This window comes from Dama dama, chromosome 4 (assembly GCF_033118175.1).
Source record: "Dama dama isolate Ldn47 chromosome 4, ASM3311817v1, whole genome shotgun sequence".
NCBI lineage: Eukaryota > Metazoa > Chordata > Mammalia > Artiodactyla > Cervidae > Dama > Dama dama.
Window position 1 is genome coordinate 20,659,738 of NC_083684.1, and position 15,703 is coordinate 20,675,440.

Genomic DNA, 15,703 nt, shown 5'->3' on the forward strand with positions numbered 1-15,703 from the left:
CTGAAGGATATGAACTTCCAGATTAAAAAAGCCACCATATGCCCAGCCCAGAAATGAAATCAGATCTACAGTGAAATGTACTGCTATAAAACTTCAGAACACAGGGAACAAAGACACTACAGCCTCCAGAAAGAAGAACACAGATCCCATGCAAAGAGTCAGAAGTTGTAAGTTTCTAACATCTCAGCAGCAACACTGGACACTAGAAGTCAAGGGAGTGACTCAAAAATTTGAGGGAAAATAATTTCCAACTTAGATTTCTATACCCAGCCAAACTACCTATCAAATGTGAGGGCTAAAAGGTGTCAAACAATTTACCTCCCATCCATCCTTTTATGAAAAGCTTCAATAGGATGCTTTCCACCACCACAAAGGAGTAAACCAAGAAAGAGGAGGATCTTTATACAGAAAAGAGAAGCCAGCACAAGCCATGGCAGACGACAGCACAAGGTGATGCTGAAGGGAGATGCAAGGGTGACAGCTTTTTTTTGTTTTGACAGCTGTCTTAAAGGCATAAACAGCTAGTAAGTCACAGTGGAGCAGGTTAGAAGGCCTAGAAGAGATTTCCCTACAATATAACTGCTGGGATACTCAACGATTCTGAACAAGAAAATAGTTAGACACCCAGCTGAGTTTGCAGGGAAGCATATAAATATGTACATGGAAAACTAAGATAAAACAAAGATGATTATGAACTCCAGAGAAAACAAAAGGAACAACTCTGAATAGTGTCTGGATAGCCTTAAAAACAAGCATTAAATACTGAGGTTTTAAAAACTATTACAGGAAGGACAGCTATGTTTGTTGGTGGAGGAAAAGAAAACTAGAACAGAAAAAGTGTAAGTACTGAAATAAAGTTATTTGGAGATTTGGGGCAAAATATCAAAAAATCAGGTAAGAGTTGAAAATCTTGCTTCCTGAAAGAAAGTGAAGTGGCAGGATGGGTGGGGCATGGTTATCTTAAACTTCATAGAAATATCTGATTCTTTAGTCTAACTTGTGTTTTTTTTTTTAAATTTTGACATATAGTTGAATTACAACATCATGTTAATTTCTGCTATACAGCAACATGACCCAGTTATATATATTGATACATTCTTTTTCATATTCTTCTCTGTTCTGATTTATCACAGGATATTGAACAGTTACCTGTGCTATATAGTAGGATCTTGCTTGTTTATCCATCCTATATATAACAGTGTACATCTGCAGATCCCAAGGGGAGGTCCATGCCTCCCCGTCTCCACCATGCTCCCCTCCCACACCATGCTCCCCTTCTCCACCGTGCTCCCCTCTCAGCAACAAGTCTGTTCTCTCCGTGTGTGAGCCTGTTTCTGTTTCATGTGTGCCATGTTTTAGATTCTACATATAGCGGACGTCATATGGTATTTGCAAAGTTGTGATATTCAGAATCAAAGAAATTTTCTTTTTAACATTTTAAGCAACTAATTTTAAGGCAACTGTTTATAGATAAATAGAGCATACATGTGACACCACAGAGGTCTCTATACTGTTAGCCCCCAGCCACACTGGTCACACGTACCTCCTCAGGGACTCAATAAGAGCCTCGCGGGAATCAGGGGCTCTTGGGAGCTGTGAGGAAAGACAGACTCTGTGAGATGCCGACAGGAACCCCAGTCTCTGCCAACGCGGCCCCAGGGTCATGGAGACGTGTACTGACCACTCGTGGTGTGAGCAGCGCAGGGAGGAAGTGGGACAGGTAATAGGACCTCCGGAATATGCTGCAACAGAGAAGGGAAGGCTCAGGGCAGCGCCTGGCAGAGAACCCCCAGCAGGGCAGTAACCATCCACAGCTGGGGCTGTCCCTGAAGGTCAGCATCATATTTTCAAGTCTTCTTTCTCACTGTTTTGGGGCCCTTTGCACAAACAGAACTCTGTGCTGGTGACCACCTGTGTCTGGTGAGTCAGGGCATTCTGGAATCTGGGCTTATCCATGGTCAGGAGGTTGACCGTGGGAGCTGGAGGCCATGCACATCCCTCAGGGGCAAAGCCTTAAGAAAGCTACCCCATGCTGGGAGCAGCCAGAATTCATGCTTTGGAGTCACAGCAAATTTTACAAAATTTTGCTATTCAACTCCCTGCACTGGCCTCACACAGTCACCACTGAAGCATGAACAAGAAAAATCATTGTGGCTTAAGGGAGGGCCTGTTCTGATCCCTCTGAACAGCCTTCCTAAAGGGCCCGCCCATCACGGCCACAGACCTTTGCTGGGGCCTGCCCAATAGCCCTCCCGGTGTGTGACCCTACCTGGCCTCTAGGATGGCAACGGGAACCTTCCCTGTGTGTTCAAACACCGTGAGTGCCTTCTCGACATCCTGGGATGCCTGGCTCTGGGGCTGAACGGAAACAAACAGAAGACTTAAAGAAAAGGCAGGAGCAGAGCAGAGCCATGGTTTTGTGGTCAGGTGAGAGGGACAAGAGAGCAAGGCACACAGACAAGCCCCTGTGCCAGCAAACTGCTAGGAGGGATCGACTGCTGCCCCCAGCCTCAGCGAGCTCACCAAGTGTGAGAGCTGCCCTGCTGGCCCCTGTGTGTCTGTCCCTCCACCCCCTTCCTACTGCCCTTCTACAGCAACGAAGATCCCAATGCAAAATTTTCAGGTGGGAAGATGCAGAGACCTGATTTTTGACATTTAAAAACATTATGAATTGGCAACTTATAAACAGCAATAAATCTTAAATGGAAAGCTGCTTTACATATTTTAAAGCTTTAATCTGACAGTCCGGCAGCACCTCCAAAGGTTCTTCACAGACTCACAACTTTGAGGTTAGAGTGTCTTAGGAAAGTACACACAGCCCATACGCCCACCTGACATGTGTCTACACGAACACAGTTAACACTTTTTTCTGTAATTCCAAGAAAAACACAACCCTGCCCTTCCCCAGCTGATTTACAGACCACTTTGTTAAAAAACCATGTGAAGGGGACCCCAAGAAGAAGTGTTACTGGATGTGGGGCCCTTGCTGCTGCTGTGAACAGACACCAGAGGATGGGTGTCTCATCCTGGCCGCCGCACATGTGGGTTCCCAGACAGAAGAGGCTCTGACGTGCAGAGTCCGGGAAGGAGGCCACGCAGAGAGGAACACGGGCACGTTACCTGCGTGATGTCTTCAGCAGAAGACAAGTCCTCATAGAGCCCCATGTTTTCTATAGAAACCTGCAGAGAGAGGGGTGTCAGTGAGGACCCCTGGGGGCGCTGGGCTCCACGGACAGAGAAGAAGAGCTGGGACTCACTTTGAGGTCAGCCAGGCGCGTCTTGGCCAGTGCCACATAATCGGTGAGGAGGGCGCGGTACTTGCCAGGGACCAGGGGTGGGTGGAGAATATGCACCTGTGGGCAGAGCAGGGGGGAGTCCATCAGCTCCTCAGCTGCCCCAACTTTCTGGGGCAGTCACTCACACTGACCACAGAAGAGTCCCAGAATCAGCCACAGACCACAGAGGACATGGGGCAAACAGGGCCCTGGGCCAGGCGAGGGCAGGAAGGCGTCCTGTCACAGAGCTGGCTCCCAGGCCCCACACGGGAGGGAGGCAGTGGGGGGCGGGGGGACAGGACTCAGGAGGGCATGTGTTCACTTCCTGTATGTGCGTTACCTCATGCGTACTCTTTGAAATGAAATATACATTTCTTAATTAAACAGAAAGATGATGTTCATTTTCCAAGAGCCTTACCCACAAAAGCGAGTGCTGGGGATGTCATTTCATCACAAAAGCAAGTGCACAGCAGGATGCTTTTGGTGACAAAGAACATGAACTGGGCATCCAGTCTTATACCCCAGGAATAACAGTCATGGCCTCGGGGGCATATGACCCCAGCATCTTTGTCAGTATACAAATAGATCACTTTGAACACCAAGCATGGGGCCCAGGATGCTTGCCTGCCTCACCATCTGTGGTGTGTGGGCACGGAGACGGCCCTGCTCACGTACCAGCTCCCAGGACCACACATGCTAGTTTCTGGGCATTTACCAGAAGACACCTGCCTCCCTCGGGTACACCCTGACACCCCAGGGTGGCATCCCTGTCTTGTGACTGTTCCCTGCTGCAGTGTCCTGGGGGATCCCCAGGACCGGGGACTGAGCAGAAGGTCCTGCTGGCCTCTCACCTGCAGGTACCGGGGGACCTCGAAGGGCACGAGGTCGGACAGGAACTTGAAGAGGAAGACCAGCGCCTTCTTGCTGCAGCTGTGGACGCCCCTAGTGCTGCCGAAAGTGGCCTGGGGAGGAGCCCAGGAATGAGGTGGGGGCAACAGGAAGACCTGCCATGCAGTGGCCATGGCTACATCCCGGCCTCAGCAACAGCAGGAAGAGGGAAGCAAAGTCATTTTAGCTTGTTTGTCTCCAGGATGCCATGGCTGTGCCCGAGCTAAACAGATGGACTGAGAATTTAAAAAGTTAAAAAGACAGTTCTGTAGGACTTCCCTGGTGGCTCAGTGGTTAAGACTTTGCCTGCGAATACAGGGGACATGGGTTCCATCCCTGGTTCAGGAAGATTCCACATACCAAGGAGCAAGTAAGCCAGTGTACCACAACTACTGGGCCCCCAATCTACAGGCCATGCTCCACAATAAGACAAGCCACTGCAATGAGAGGCCTGTGGTTGACTCTCCCCAGAGCGCGTGGCCTCCCACCTCCTCATGAGTGCAGTCTGAGAGGACGGCGAAAACCAACACGGCTGCTTTTGTGCACACTGGGCCGCTCTGTGGTTGTATTCACGTCCATGGGGATGGGGGGGGGGGGGTGCCCTTCTCTCTGTTCCACTTCCCATCAGATGCAGGCGTTTATTCTACTCTCCCAACTAGAGAGTAGCCCCAGCTTGCTGCAACTAGGCAAAACCTGTGCAGCAAGGAAGACTCAGTGCAGCCAAAAATAAATAAACACTTTTAAATTTAAAAACATTTAAAAAATTTATAAAGAATACATTCCTATAGAAAATGGTAAATATGGTGCTTTTCTGTGAACCTTAGAGACAGGATGTGTCAACCGCCCACGAGAGCACTGTCCTCAAAGACACACTCATTCTACTCCAATCACACACTCAGCTGAGTGGATGACAGCCCTGCAGGGGAGGCAGCCATGGCAGGTGGGCCTTCGGCAAAGCCCCAGGTCACAGCAGGAAAGCGAAGCAGACCCTTAGAGAACTCAGGGTGTCTGGGGGCTCCTGGGGGAGGGAGGTTCTGAAGAGTCGGCCCTGAGCAGTCTGGATGAGCAAGCAAAGAGCAGCATCCACTCCACATGAGGCCCACACGCCACACCGCAAGGCCTGCGGCAGCGCCTCCTCCAAATCATGCCTCTAGTTCTTCTGAAAAAGGATGATCAGACAGACAGCACACATGCAGTCACCAGACTAAGCATGCAGGACACACAGTCGACACCACTGGGCCTGCCATCAGAGCACTCCATGGGCCCCAGGTGAATCCTCAGTGCCAGGATAGTGGACATAGCTGTGGAGCCCCTGTGTCCAGCAGGAGCCCCTGGTCCACAAGGGGCAGGAGGGAGCTTCATTCAGTCAAAGAACGAACCATGCCCACCAACCCGACAGGCAAGCCGGGCACAGAGCCCAGCAAGGAGGCAACAGCTCTGCCACCTAAGCTTCTACAAAGAATAGGCCTTGAAATCCCAGATCCACACGCACCCAGATGGGCTCAGCAGTCTGGGAGGAGCGGCAAATGCCTGCACCTGGTGGGAAGTGGAGCAGAAAGAAGGGCACCCCCCAGCCCACCCGCATGGACGTGAGCCCCACCACAGAGCAGTCCAGTGTGCACAAAAGCAGCCGTGCTGGTTTCTGCCATCCTACCAGACTGCGCTCATAAGGAGGGGGGGGCCACGTGGTCTCGGCAGAGTCAACTACAGCTGCAAGTGTGGGCCATGCTAGAGCCCTGGAGCCAGGCGGACGTGCAGGCAGCTCACCTGGAACCAGGTAGCGTAGGACGGGAAGACAGCTGGGCCCTCCAGCGCGGCCTGCCGCACGACCAGGAACGCCAAGACCATGCTGTCCAAGTCCCAGCTCTCGAACGCACGTGCCAGCAGACGGGTCACCCAACCTAGGTGAGAATACCAGCACGGCTGTGGAAGAGCCTGGGGTGCAGGCAGGATGGTCCGCCTGCCCCACACCGATCCCCAAGCATGGGTGGTGGCCCGCATGCAGCCTGGCAGTGGGTACAAGGGCAGACGGCAGGGGGCAGACGGCAGAAGGCAGGGCACCTGCTGAGCAGGCATGAAAGGCTTCATTTTCATTGAGCTGGACACAGTGATTTCATGACAGGCTCACCCACAGACACTGGTCCATAAATCATACACACACACTGGAACAGGACACAGCTCCCGCCCTACGCACCAACACACACACACACCGGGAAAAGGACCCAACTCCCGTCCCACGCACCATTAACCAGCTGCTGTGCATCCGGGAGGCAGATGACCAGCGTGGACACACAGGACAGCACGTGCCTCCAGTTTACTTCCTGTGTCTCCAGAACATCTTGTAAGTGGCCCACCAGCTCTTCTGGGCTCAGGATCACAAAGAGCTGGAAGCAGAGAGTCAAAGACGGACCTTCACCTCCTCCCACTCTGCATCAGACACAACCTGGACTCAAAACACCTGCCCATGCTGACCCCCACAGCCAGCACCAGCTAAAGGGAGTTCTCCTCTGAGGCTATGGTGCTCTGCCCTACTAACAAGCTCAGTCTCGGACCGAGATGGTCATCCTGCCGGGGACAGCTGTGGCTATGGTGTCTCCCAGGACCCCACCCCATGCACTCACCCTGCGGTACAGGCCACTGAGGAGAGTGGGGGTCCTTGCAAAGCTCCACTCTCTCTGCATCTGAACGGCATCAGAAACTTCATTCAGGAGTAAACACACAGAATGACAGATCAGCAATCATCAATGTTCATTGGTTCAATGTCAAACAACCACCGTGTTTTAATTTGCACTTTTCCAAGTGTATGTGAACTTCATCGTTTCCCCATTTGTCAACCATTTTTTATGTCATATCCTTTATCATACATATCTATTAAATATTCTCCAACCCATCAGTTATATTTTAATTATTTGGCTTTCAAACTTTCACTGTGAACAAGTAGTAAGGACGCCATGGAAAGGATGGCAGATGGAAAAAGCACAGGTCAGCAGGCCCAGGCCCTCTGCTGGAGCAGCGGCCTCTTAGGAGCTTCCTGTGCCCCGAGGGCAGGCATGAGGGCAAGCACCTGGAGAAGGCTTGGGTGCTGGACACCTTTCAGGAAGCGATGTACCCACAGGAAATGCTGACCTGAGGCATTGAGACAGAACCCTGGAATTCACAGAAAGCCATGCACACACAGGAAATGCTGACCCGAGACATAGAGACAGAACCCTAGAATTCATAGTATGAGCACTGTTTTAAAAACCTAACTACGAGACTTCCCTGGTGGTCCAGCAGCTAAGACTTGGCTCCCAATGCAGGGGACCCGGGTTTGATCCCTGGTCAGGGAACTAGATCCCACATGCCACAACTAAGATTCTGCATGCTGGAACTAAGACCCAGCTCAGCCAAATAAATATTAAAAAAAAAACTACCTAGAAAAGACAAGAAGGCCTTCACCCACTGCCATTCTATTGTAGCAATGGGTGACAGTTCTTTAATTCAAACTTTGCTTATGGGAAAGCGTTACTCTCAAACAAGATGTTTAATGACAGAAGACTGTCCTTCCAGTGTTAACACCCACAGTCTGAGTTCCCCTTGAGGGGAGCACCAGGGCGCTAGGACCTACCTTTTAGCACAGGCTTGTGGGTGAGGATCTGAGTTAGAGTATGACAGAACCACTTCTTCAGAGTCTCTGCTGAAAGTATACTCTGGTACATGGGTCCACTGAACACACCGAACCTATAGACATAGCGGAGGCACTCAGGGAAGGGACCGTCTAGGTTTCTACTGCCTGGCAGCGACACCTCACGCACAAGGAGCAGCTCATCGGAAAAGCAGCAGAGACCTGCAGGCCCCCCACTCCAGACCCCTGCCTCGGGCTTACGGGCTAGCCTTGCCCACACCCCGCCACGCTTCTCTGGCAGGCCTGCAGCCCGGCTTCCATGCTGCAGATGGAAATGGAATCTAGGGGGGCATCACTCTACAGCACAGGATGAAAGGTAACAGTCACTGTCACAGAGAGAAGCAGGCAGGTCAGACTGGGGGCATGGAAGGCCGCTCCTTGCAGCAGGTTTCACAAGCCACAGGAACCAGAGCCCCGCCCTAGACCACAAAGCTCTCAACCACACCCACCTTCCTCAAGCCAAGGACGCCATCCCCCCGATGAGAGGGAAGGAAAGATGAGGGCGCAGAGAGTCACCGACAGGTAAGGATGGTCAGGGGCCAGGCCTGAGAGTGGGGCGCCCCTTAGGGGACAGAACCCAGGGTCCCAGATGCCATGTGACCTTGCCTCCATCCCGCATGCAGTGAGGAGGCTCTGGGTGGGAGACAGGGTAGCAGGCACCCAGACAGGGAGGGGCCTCTGAGTTCACTGATTTAACCTGGGAGGCTGTGATCGCAGAGTCAGCACGTGATGAACATGCACACACACACAACACAGCTATATGCTGTAGCTGCTTGCTAAGTGCTGAACCACACAGCAGGCTGAGGACTCCTGATGTCATCGTGGGCAAAAGAAACCAGGAGCAAGGTAATTAAGAAGGGGTAGGAAGAACAAAGCACAGAAGCCTCCCAGGCAAGAGCCACAGTCCGGGTGGCCTCAGCCCTCGATCACCTGAAGCAGGTTCGGTCCCCAGCAGCGTGGGGCACGCCCCCACAGAAGCATATACAGGTCCTGCTGGGGCAGCATGGCGGGGCAAGGCCACCCTGGCTTGGACCCTGCGGACCCAGGCCTGCCCCCTCCTCACACCCGGAGGGGCACAGTTCCCACAGGAAGGGCCCCATCATCAGACAGTTTTTAGCACTTTGAACTGTCACCACGATGGCGAAGGATCACAGAGCTTTCAGGAGGGAGAGCACAGCTGGGATGCTCAGCCCGCAGGCCCACCCCAGGAACTTACCAGCAGCTCCCTGCCTTGTATCCTGGGGATCCCTCCTGAAGGCCAGCTGCCATAGCTTCGAGAGTGGCTGAGGCAGAAAAGAGACATCAGCATCATATCGTCACGTCTGTCAGAAACAGCCTTGACCAAGTGCTTCTGGGCAAGTCAGGTCATGGACCCCCAACCCATAATCCCTTTAAGCTCCCACGCGTCTCGGTGGCACCAGACTCAAGTCTTGAAAATCCACCTGAATACATAGATAGGACAGTGCTTTCCTAACAGACCATCCAGCTGTTACCACCGCTGATCTGGAGACCAGAACTGAAGCCAGAAAAGCTGGTCTCCAGAGGAGACCGGAGTGAGTTAGTCAGTTTATACCCCATCACAGCCATCAAAGGGCCTCTGGGGGGCACGACTGAGCTGGAAAGGCAGGAGCCGTGGGAACCCCAACCTGCCCAGCCCACAGGGCCACTCACAAGCCAGCATCCGCTCAAGAACAGCCGTGGCGATCTGTGGGGACAGAACACTGCAGTCACCTGTGTGCAAACAAACCTGCCATCACCCCAGATCCAGTCTCCAGACCCCCTCGGGGACACCCTTCCCCCTATTCCCAAGCACTGGCCCAGAGTCTGGGAGCTTCAGAAACCAGAGACATAGGAGAGAGACCACTGCCCAGGCCCACGCCCTCGCAGCTGGACCCGGGGAGCGCCCCCATACAGAGCTGCACACCCAGGCCCCTCATCCTGTGCCCGCTGCCCAGTGTCCTGCTCCACTCGCCTGGCACCCACCTGGGCCATCTGTGCTGGTGCCCCGTCTCCCCTCATACCCTCGCTTTTCTGGAATCCCCTCAAAACAAACATTTGCACAAGATCTGAAAAGCACAAAAGCAAAGTGTTTCCATGTACTGTGGTCTCTGGGCAGACCACCAGCTTCAGAGGGGCTGGGAGGGCAGGGTCTGCACGAAGCTGGGACGCCGGCTCTGGGCACAGGGGGCCCACCAACCGCATCCACCAGACCCAGCCAAGCCTTCCCTAAGCCCACTGCACAGAAAGGGAGACATAGCCAGTCAGGTTTATGGAAGGATGTTCTCACTTAAATAAATTTCAAGAGGGTTTCATGTGTCATTTCCTTCCTACACCAACCACACTAGGATGCTTTTAGGGCCTGAAAGTATTAAACTGTGGGGAGCTGGGCAGGAGATGCACTCAGGGCTTCTGACTAGCTTTACCATCAAGGGACTGAAATTAAACAGTTTAAGCTTCATCTGGGAGCAGACTGCAGGATAACTCACATCAGCAGGACAGTTTTAGGAAGAAGGAATGCCCCTTCTGCAAAGGAAGACTGCACAAGCCCCACAGGGAACCCTCTCGTCCAGGCTTCCATTTATTTATGGGCCGCACTCCTCAGGGAGGATGGGCGACGGCAGACATGCTGACCCGAGAGCCGCAGGGGCCAGGTGTCTGAGTGAAGGGCCCCGGCAGGCAGCCCTGCTCACCCCGAGTCCCCACATTCAGAGAAGCTGAGGTTCCTGCCCAGCTTCTGCTCTGCTTCTCCGGGGCACCTTCTAAAATCACCACTTGGAGCCGGGCCTCGGAGAGGCATGGATACTGCACAAGCACTAGCAGCCTACTGTATGCCCTCTCCTGCCCGCTCGGGGCCTGGGAGGGAGGACAGGTCATCCACGGAGCCCCTGCCTCTGTGCTCAGAAGGTCACCATGTGCCCGTCCTCAATACAGCAGCCGGCCCACCCAACAGGCCAAGAGGCTGCCGGCCCAGTTTTCACACAGTTCAAGGTCAGCGCACACCCTGGAGGCCAGGTGTGACTGCGCTGACTTCTGTCGGATCTCCACACCCCGAGTGCAGCCCGCTGAGCTTCCCTGACCATCGCCGCGGGAAGCACCCGCCTGCGCCATGCACTCACCGGCAAGCACAGCCCTGGCGACCTCAGCGTGCTGACAGGGCGCCTCTATCTGCTCACACAGCAGGCCCAGGTCCTTGCAGAGCCAGACCACCACAGCCTGGGTGTCGGCGTGGCTGAGGGTACAAGCACAGCATCCCGTTGTCGGTCACACTCACTCCACCAGGGAGCTGAGGCCACAGGCAGCAAGCCGGCACTGCTCAGCCTCCTGCCCCCACCACTGTGGGGCCATCCAAGTAAAAATCACCACTTTTTCCACACAGTGTATTTACCTGGAGTGGCTTACTAATGTTGGGGGAAAAAAAAATATCTTAGTAACAGTAATGAGAGCAGTAATAAAGTAATGAGAGTAGTAATAATGGGCTCGGGCTCTAGACACCAACACGGGAGCATCTGGCAGAGCAATGCTGGTTCGGGGGCGTTGCAGGGGGTGGGCAACTCTCATTTGCTGGGTTTGTATTTCCCTGGTGACTAATGATGGTGAGCATCTTTTCACGTGCTTGGCTATTGGTGGATCTTTTTAAAATTTATTTTTATTTATTTGGCTGTAGTAGGTCTTAGTTGTAGCCTGCAACCTCTTAGTTGTGGCATATGGAATCTAGTTCCCTGACCAGGGATTGAACCTGGGCCCCCTGCCTGAGGAGTGCAGAGTCTTAGCCACTGGACCACCAGGGAAGTCCCTGTATGATTTTCTTCAGAGAAATGTCTATTGAAATCCTTCATCTTCTTTTTAACTGGATTATTCCTCTTCTTATTGTTGGAGTAGAGGAATTATCTGACTTGTAAACAGTTTCCTGTGCACTCTTTTCATTGTCCTGATGGTCGCATGAACTTTAGGTGTAACATCTGAGAAACCCCTGCTTGGTCCAAGCTCATGAAGATTTACCCTTAAATCTTCTTCCAGGAGGTTTATGGTTTTAGCCCTTAAGTTCAGGTCTCAGATGCACAGAGTTAACTGCTATCTGTAGTGGAGGTAGGGGTTCAACTCCATCCTTCTACATGTAGATATCCAGTGGTCCAAGTACCACTGCTGAAAAGACCATTTTTCCCCCATTAAATGGTCTTGGCACCGCTGTCAAAAACAACTGACCATAAATGTATGAGTTCATGTCTGGACACTCAATCCTTCAGTTTTTCTCTATGTCAAGTGTTATGTCAGGACCCCGCTATCTTGATAATGACTGTTTTGTACTAAAAGTTCTGAAAACAGGATGTATGGGAACTTCCCTGGTGGACCAGTAGGTAGGATTATGTGCTTCCACTGCAGGGGGCATGGATTTGACCCCTGGTTGGGGAATCCCACAGGCCGCATGGCAGGCAAACAAGCAAGAACTCAAGCAATCAATACAGTAGATGTGATCCTTCAGGTTTTCCCCTCCTTCTGAACAGTTTTTGGCTATTCAGGGTCCCTTGCATGTCCACATCAGCACTGGGAAAAGCTTGTCAAAGTCTGTGAGCAAAGCAGCTGAGACCTGAAGGACCCGTACTGGGTGCACAGGTAGTGCTGGTGAGCAGTGCCATCCTGATAATAATATGTCTGATCCAGAAGCCTGGAGCATCTATTTAGGTCTTAGTTTCTTTTAGCATGTTTATAGCTTTCAGCGCACTAGCCTTGTTCTTGAACTTTTTCTTTTCGATGCACTATTAAATGAAATTATTTCTTGGTTTCACCCTCAGGTTGTGTGTTGTTATCGTATAAAAACGAAAGGGTGTTTGTGTATTGGTCTGGTATCCTGCGACCACACAGAAGTCATTTATTCACTCCAGAACTTTTGGTGTGGGTTTCTGAGGATTTTCTATATGCAAGATGATGTCATCTGCAGACAGTTCCAGTTCTTCCATTCCAATCTGGACGCCTTTTTATCCCCCTTGCCTAATTTCCCGGCCAGAAAGTCTGTGATATTGAACAGAAATGTTAAGAAGGTTCCTGATCGTACAGTCTGCAGTCTCAGTATGATGTGAGCTGTGGGTTTTTCTCAGATGACCTTTATCAGGTTGACATGTTCCCTCTACTCCCAGCTTGCTGAGTGTTTATCATGAAATAGTATCAGATTTTGTCAACTGCTTTCTGCTTCTATTAAGATGATCACTATTGTCCTTTATGCCATTAATATATATGTTAATTAACATTCAGATGTTAAACCAACCTTGCATTTTGGGGAAAAATCTCCATTATTATGATGTTTAGACCTTTTTTGGTTGCTGGATCCAGTCTGTAAATATTATGCTGAGTTTCTGCATCTATATTCATGAGAGATGCTGGTCAGTAGTTTCTTGTCCTGTGGTCTCTCTGTCCAGCTTTCCTGTCAGGGTACTACTGGCCTCATGCAGTAAGGTGGCGAGTATCCCATCTTATTTATTTTCTGGGAGAATTTATGAAGGGACACTGCATTTCCTCTTTAAATGCCTGGCAGAATTCTCAAGAGGAGCCAGGGCCTGAGGGTTTCCTTGTGGGAAACCTCTGTTTTATTTAACAGTGACTCGGTTTCCTCTCCTGTTACAGGTCTATTTAGTGCAATCTTTTGTATCTTTCTGGAAATGCATCCATTTCATCTGTTTTCTAATTTACTGGCATAACACTGTTCACAGTATTACCTTATAGTGCTTTTAATTTCTGTATGGTCAGCAGTAATAATCTTCCTTTCATCTTGATTTTGGCCGGCTGTGTCTTCTTTTCTGGGTAAGTCTAAGGCTTATCAATTTTGCTAACATTTTCAAAGACTTCCTCATTGATTCTCTCTATTATGTTTCTCATTTCATTGACTTCTGCTCTAATGGTTATTATTTCCTTCCTCCTGCTTGCTCTGGGTTTGGTTTGGTTTGGTTTTCTCTCTCTAGTTACTTAAGGCCAAACTTTAAGTCACTGACTTCAGATCATTCTTCTAATATAGGTTTGTGCAGCTATAAATTTCCCTCTAAGCACTACTTCAGTGGCACCCAGTATATGTTGGTATGTTATTCCCATTTCCTTTGTTACGCTGTTTTCTAGTTTCCCTTGTGATTTTTTTCACCAATCCAATGATTACTTAAGAGCGTGTGGCCTACTTCCCACTGGGGATTTCCCAAACTGTCTTCTGTGGATTCTATTCAGCACCTCTGTGATTTGAAAACACGCTTGTATGGATTCCACCCTTTTTCGGGCCTGACCCATGTGGCCCCTCCTGCAGACGGTTCCACACTTGAGAGCCAGTGTGCTGCTACCACTGGGTGGGACGTGCTGCAGGTGTCAGGTACGTCGGCTGGTCATCACCAGTCTGGCCAGTGGATCGACCCATTACTGAATGCTCCAATTATTATGGTTCAAAGTCCATCTCTCCCTTCATTACTGTCAAGTTTTGCTTCATATATTTGGCACTCTGACATTAGGAGTGTATGCCAGGAGATAATGGTTTTCATGTAATCAAACTAACCAAACTTGCATAACTTCTGGATGTGACCCACACGTCATGAAACCACTGGCTTCAATATGGCATTTACCACCGAGTCTGACAGTCCCCCAGACTAGACACTGTGTTTCTTCTGATCAGAGAACAAACACTTAAACCTCCAGCCTTCTGTTGACCAGAAGGCTGCCTTGAGCAGGGACAGCCAACCACTAAGGCTCCTGACGCTTCTCACATCTGGACGGGCGGCAGGCAGTGTGCAGGTCCAACTGGCTCCACCTGGACCACCTCTCCTTCAGCCCCTCCACCTCCTGCCCCTCCTCCCCGTGTCTCTCCTAACTATATAGGGTTGTTCCTTTTGTAAAACCCCCTTTCTGACTCTTGGTGGCATTTCGGGAAGTAACAGTTGCACATATTTTACCAGTCATATTAACCTGAAAATATTTTATCACATTATGTATCTCATTAAAAAAAAAATTACCAAGTCTGTGCATGATGAAGATTTCAATTATAACAATGTTCTCTTTAAATAATAAAGCAACTGCTTCTCTGGGTGATTTTTGGTTTCACGTATACATGAGTCATATTAGACTAGATTACAAAAATTAAATCATGTAATATTAACTTAACTTTATGTTACATAAAGTTTTAATTTTAGCTTATTTTAATGCTAAATAATCACTGGTTTACCTTTCCAGCAGCTCTGGGATGCTTACAACGTTCTGAACATGAAGACGCCACACAGCTTCAAGCAGCAAAGAATTCTGAAGAAAGTGACAGAACTATGAGTCCTTCACCCACACATTTTCTTCCAAGACATTCAACTTATATGCCTAACGACATGCTTTCCTGAAAACAAGCCTCCAACATTCACATGACCACCTGAACCCCCATCCCCACCACGATCCTGCGTACAGGCCCAGGCTCCAGCTTAACCCACCTCTAGGCCTTTCTCCACTGTGGCCAACACAAGACCCCACAGTGTAGCTGGTCACACCAATTTCTCCTTTCCAGGACCCTTCAGTGGTTTCTCTCCACTTTCAGGACAAAGGCCCTCCGAGGGTATCCCTGACACACCCCACCCCCTTGGACATGGTGCCCCAGTCTGACTCGGGCCCCCACACCCACTGCACCCTTCTCTTCACCCAGGAATTCTGACTCAGGCCCCATCCCCAATAAGCTTCTTCCTGGAAGCCTTTCCTAACCACCCAATCAGACACCCTGCCCACTCTTCTCTGCTGCCTGCAAACACCTGGACCATCACAACCCACATGCACTGAGCTCGTTATCAGCAGGTGCTGGGACCATAGTAAAGCCTGACAATCACTTGAACTCTAGATAAATGCTGGATAAAACCATGACTGCATCACCACCACTTAA

The 15,703-nt window shown here is 50.5% G+C and overlaps 1 protein-coding gene and 1 non-coding gene across 13 annotated transcripts in view; both read right to left on the reverse strand.

Moving 5' to 3' along the window:
• FANCA (FA complementation group A) overlaps positions 1-15,703 on the reverse strand; it is a 37,858-nt gene that overhangs the window by 18,066 nt on the left and 4,089 nt on the right. For 11 of the 12 annotated variants that reach the window (XR_009692351.1, XR_009692352.1, XR_009692350.1 and 8 more), the window contains exons 6-20: positions 15,014-15,087; positions 10,944-11,056; positions 9,811-9,893; positions 9,499-9,532; positions 9,044-9,110; positions 7,771-7,883; positions 6,785-6,861; positions 6,406-6,547; positions 5,931-6,064; positions 4,127-4,237; positions 3,258-3,353; positions 3,121-3,180; positions 2,270-2,358; positions 1,682-1,742; positions 1,544-1,593 (exon numbers count right to left, since the gene is read on the reverse strand). Coding sequence is in view for 9 of the 12 variants with exons in the window: in XM_061138386.1 (XP_060994369.1) it covers positions 1,544-1,593; positions 1,682-1,742; positions 2,270-2,358; positions 3,121-3,180; positions 3,258-3,353; positions 4,127-4,237; positions 5,931-6,064; positions 6,406-6,547; positions 6,785-6,861; positions 7,771-7,883; positions 9,044-9,110; positions 9,499-9,532; positions 9,811-9,893; positions 10,944-11,056; positions 15,014-15,087 (1,304 nt within the window). In the remaining 3 variants the exon portion in view is untranslated. Of the gene's footprint in view, positions 1-1,543; positions 1,594-1,681; positions 1,743-2,269; positions 2,359-3,120; positions 3,181-3,257; positions 3,354-4,126; positions 4,238-5,930; positions 6,065-6,405; positions 6,548-6,784; positions 6,862-7,770; positions 7,884-9,043; positions 9,111-9,498; positions 9,533-9,810; positions 9,894-10,943; positions 11,057-15,013; positions 15,088-15,703 lie in introns of those variants that run through there. The other variant, XM_061138390.1, reaches the window with a different exon arrangement.
• Positions 11,543-11,615, reverse strand: TRNAR-CCU (transfer RNA arginine (anticodon CCU)). Its single transcript has one exon. It is a non-coding gene; the product is annotated as a tRNA-Arg (tRNA).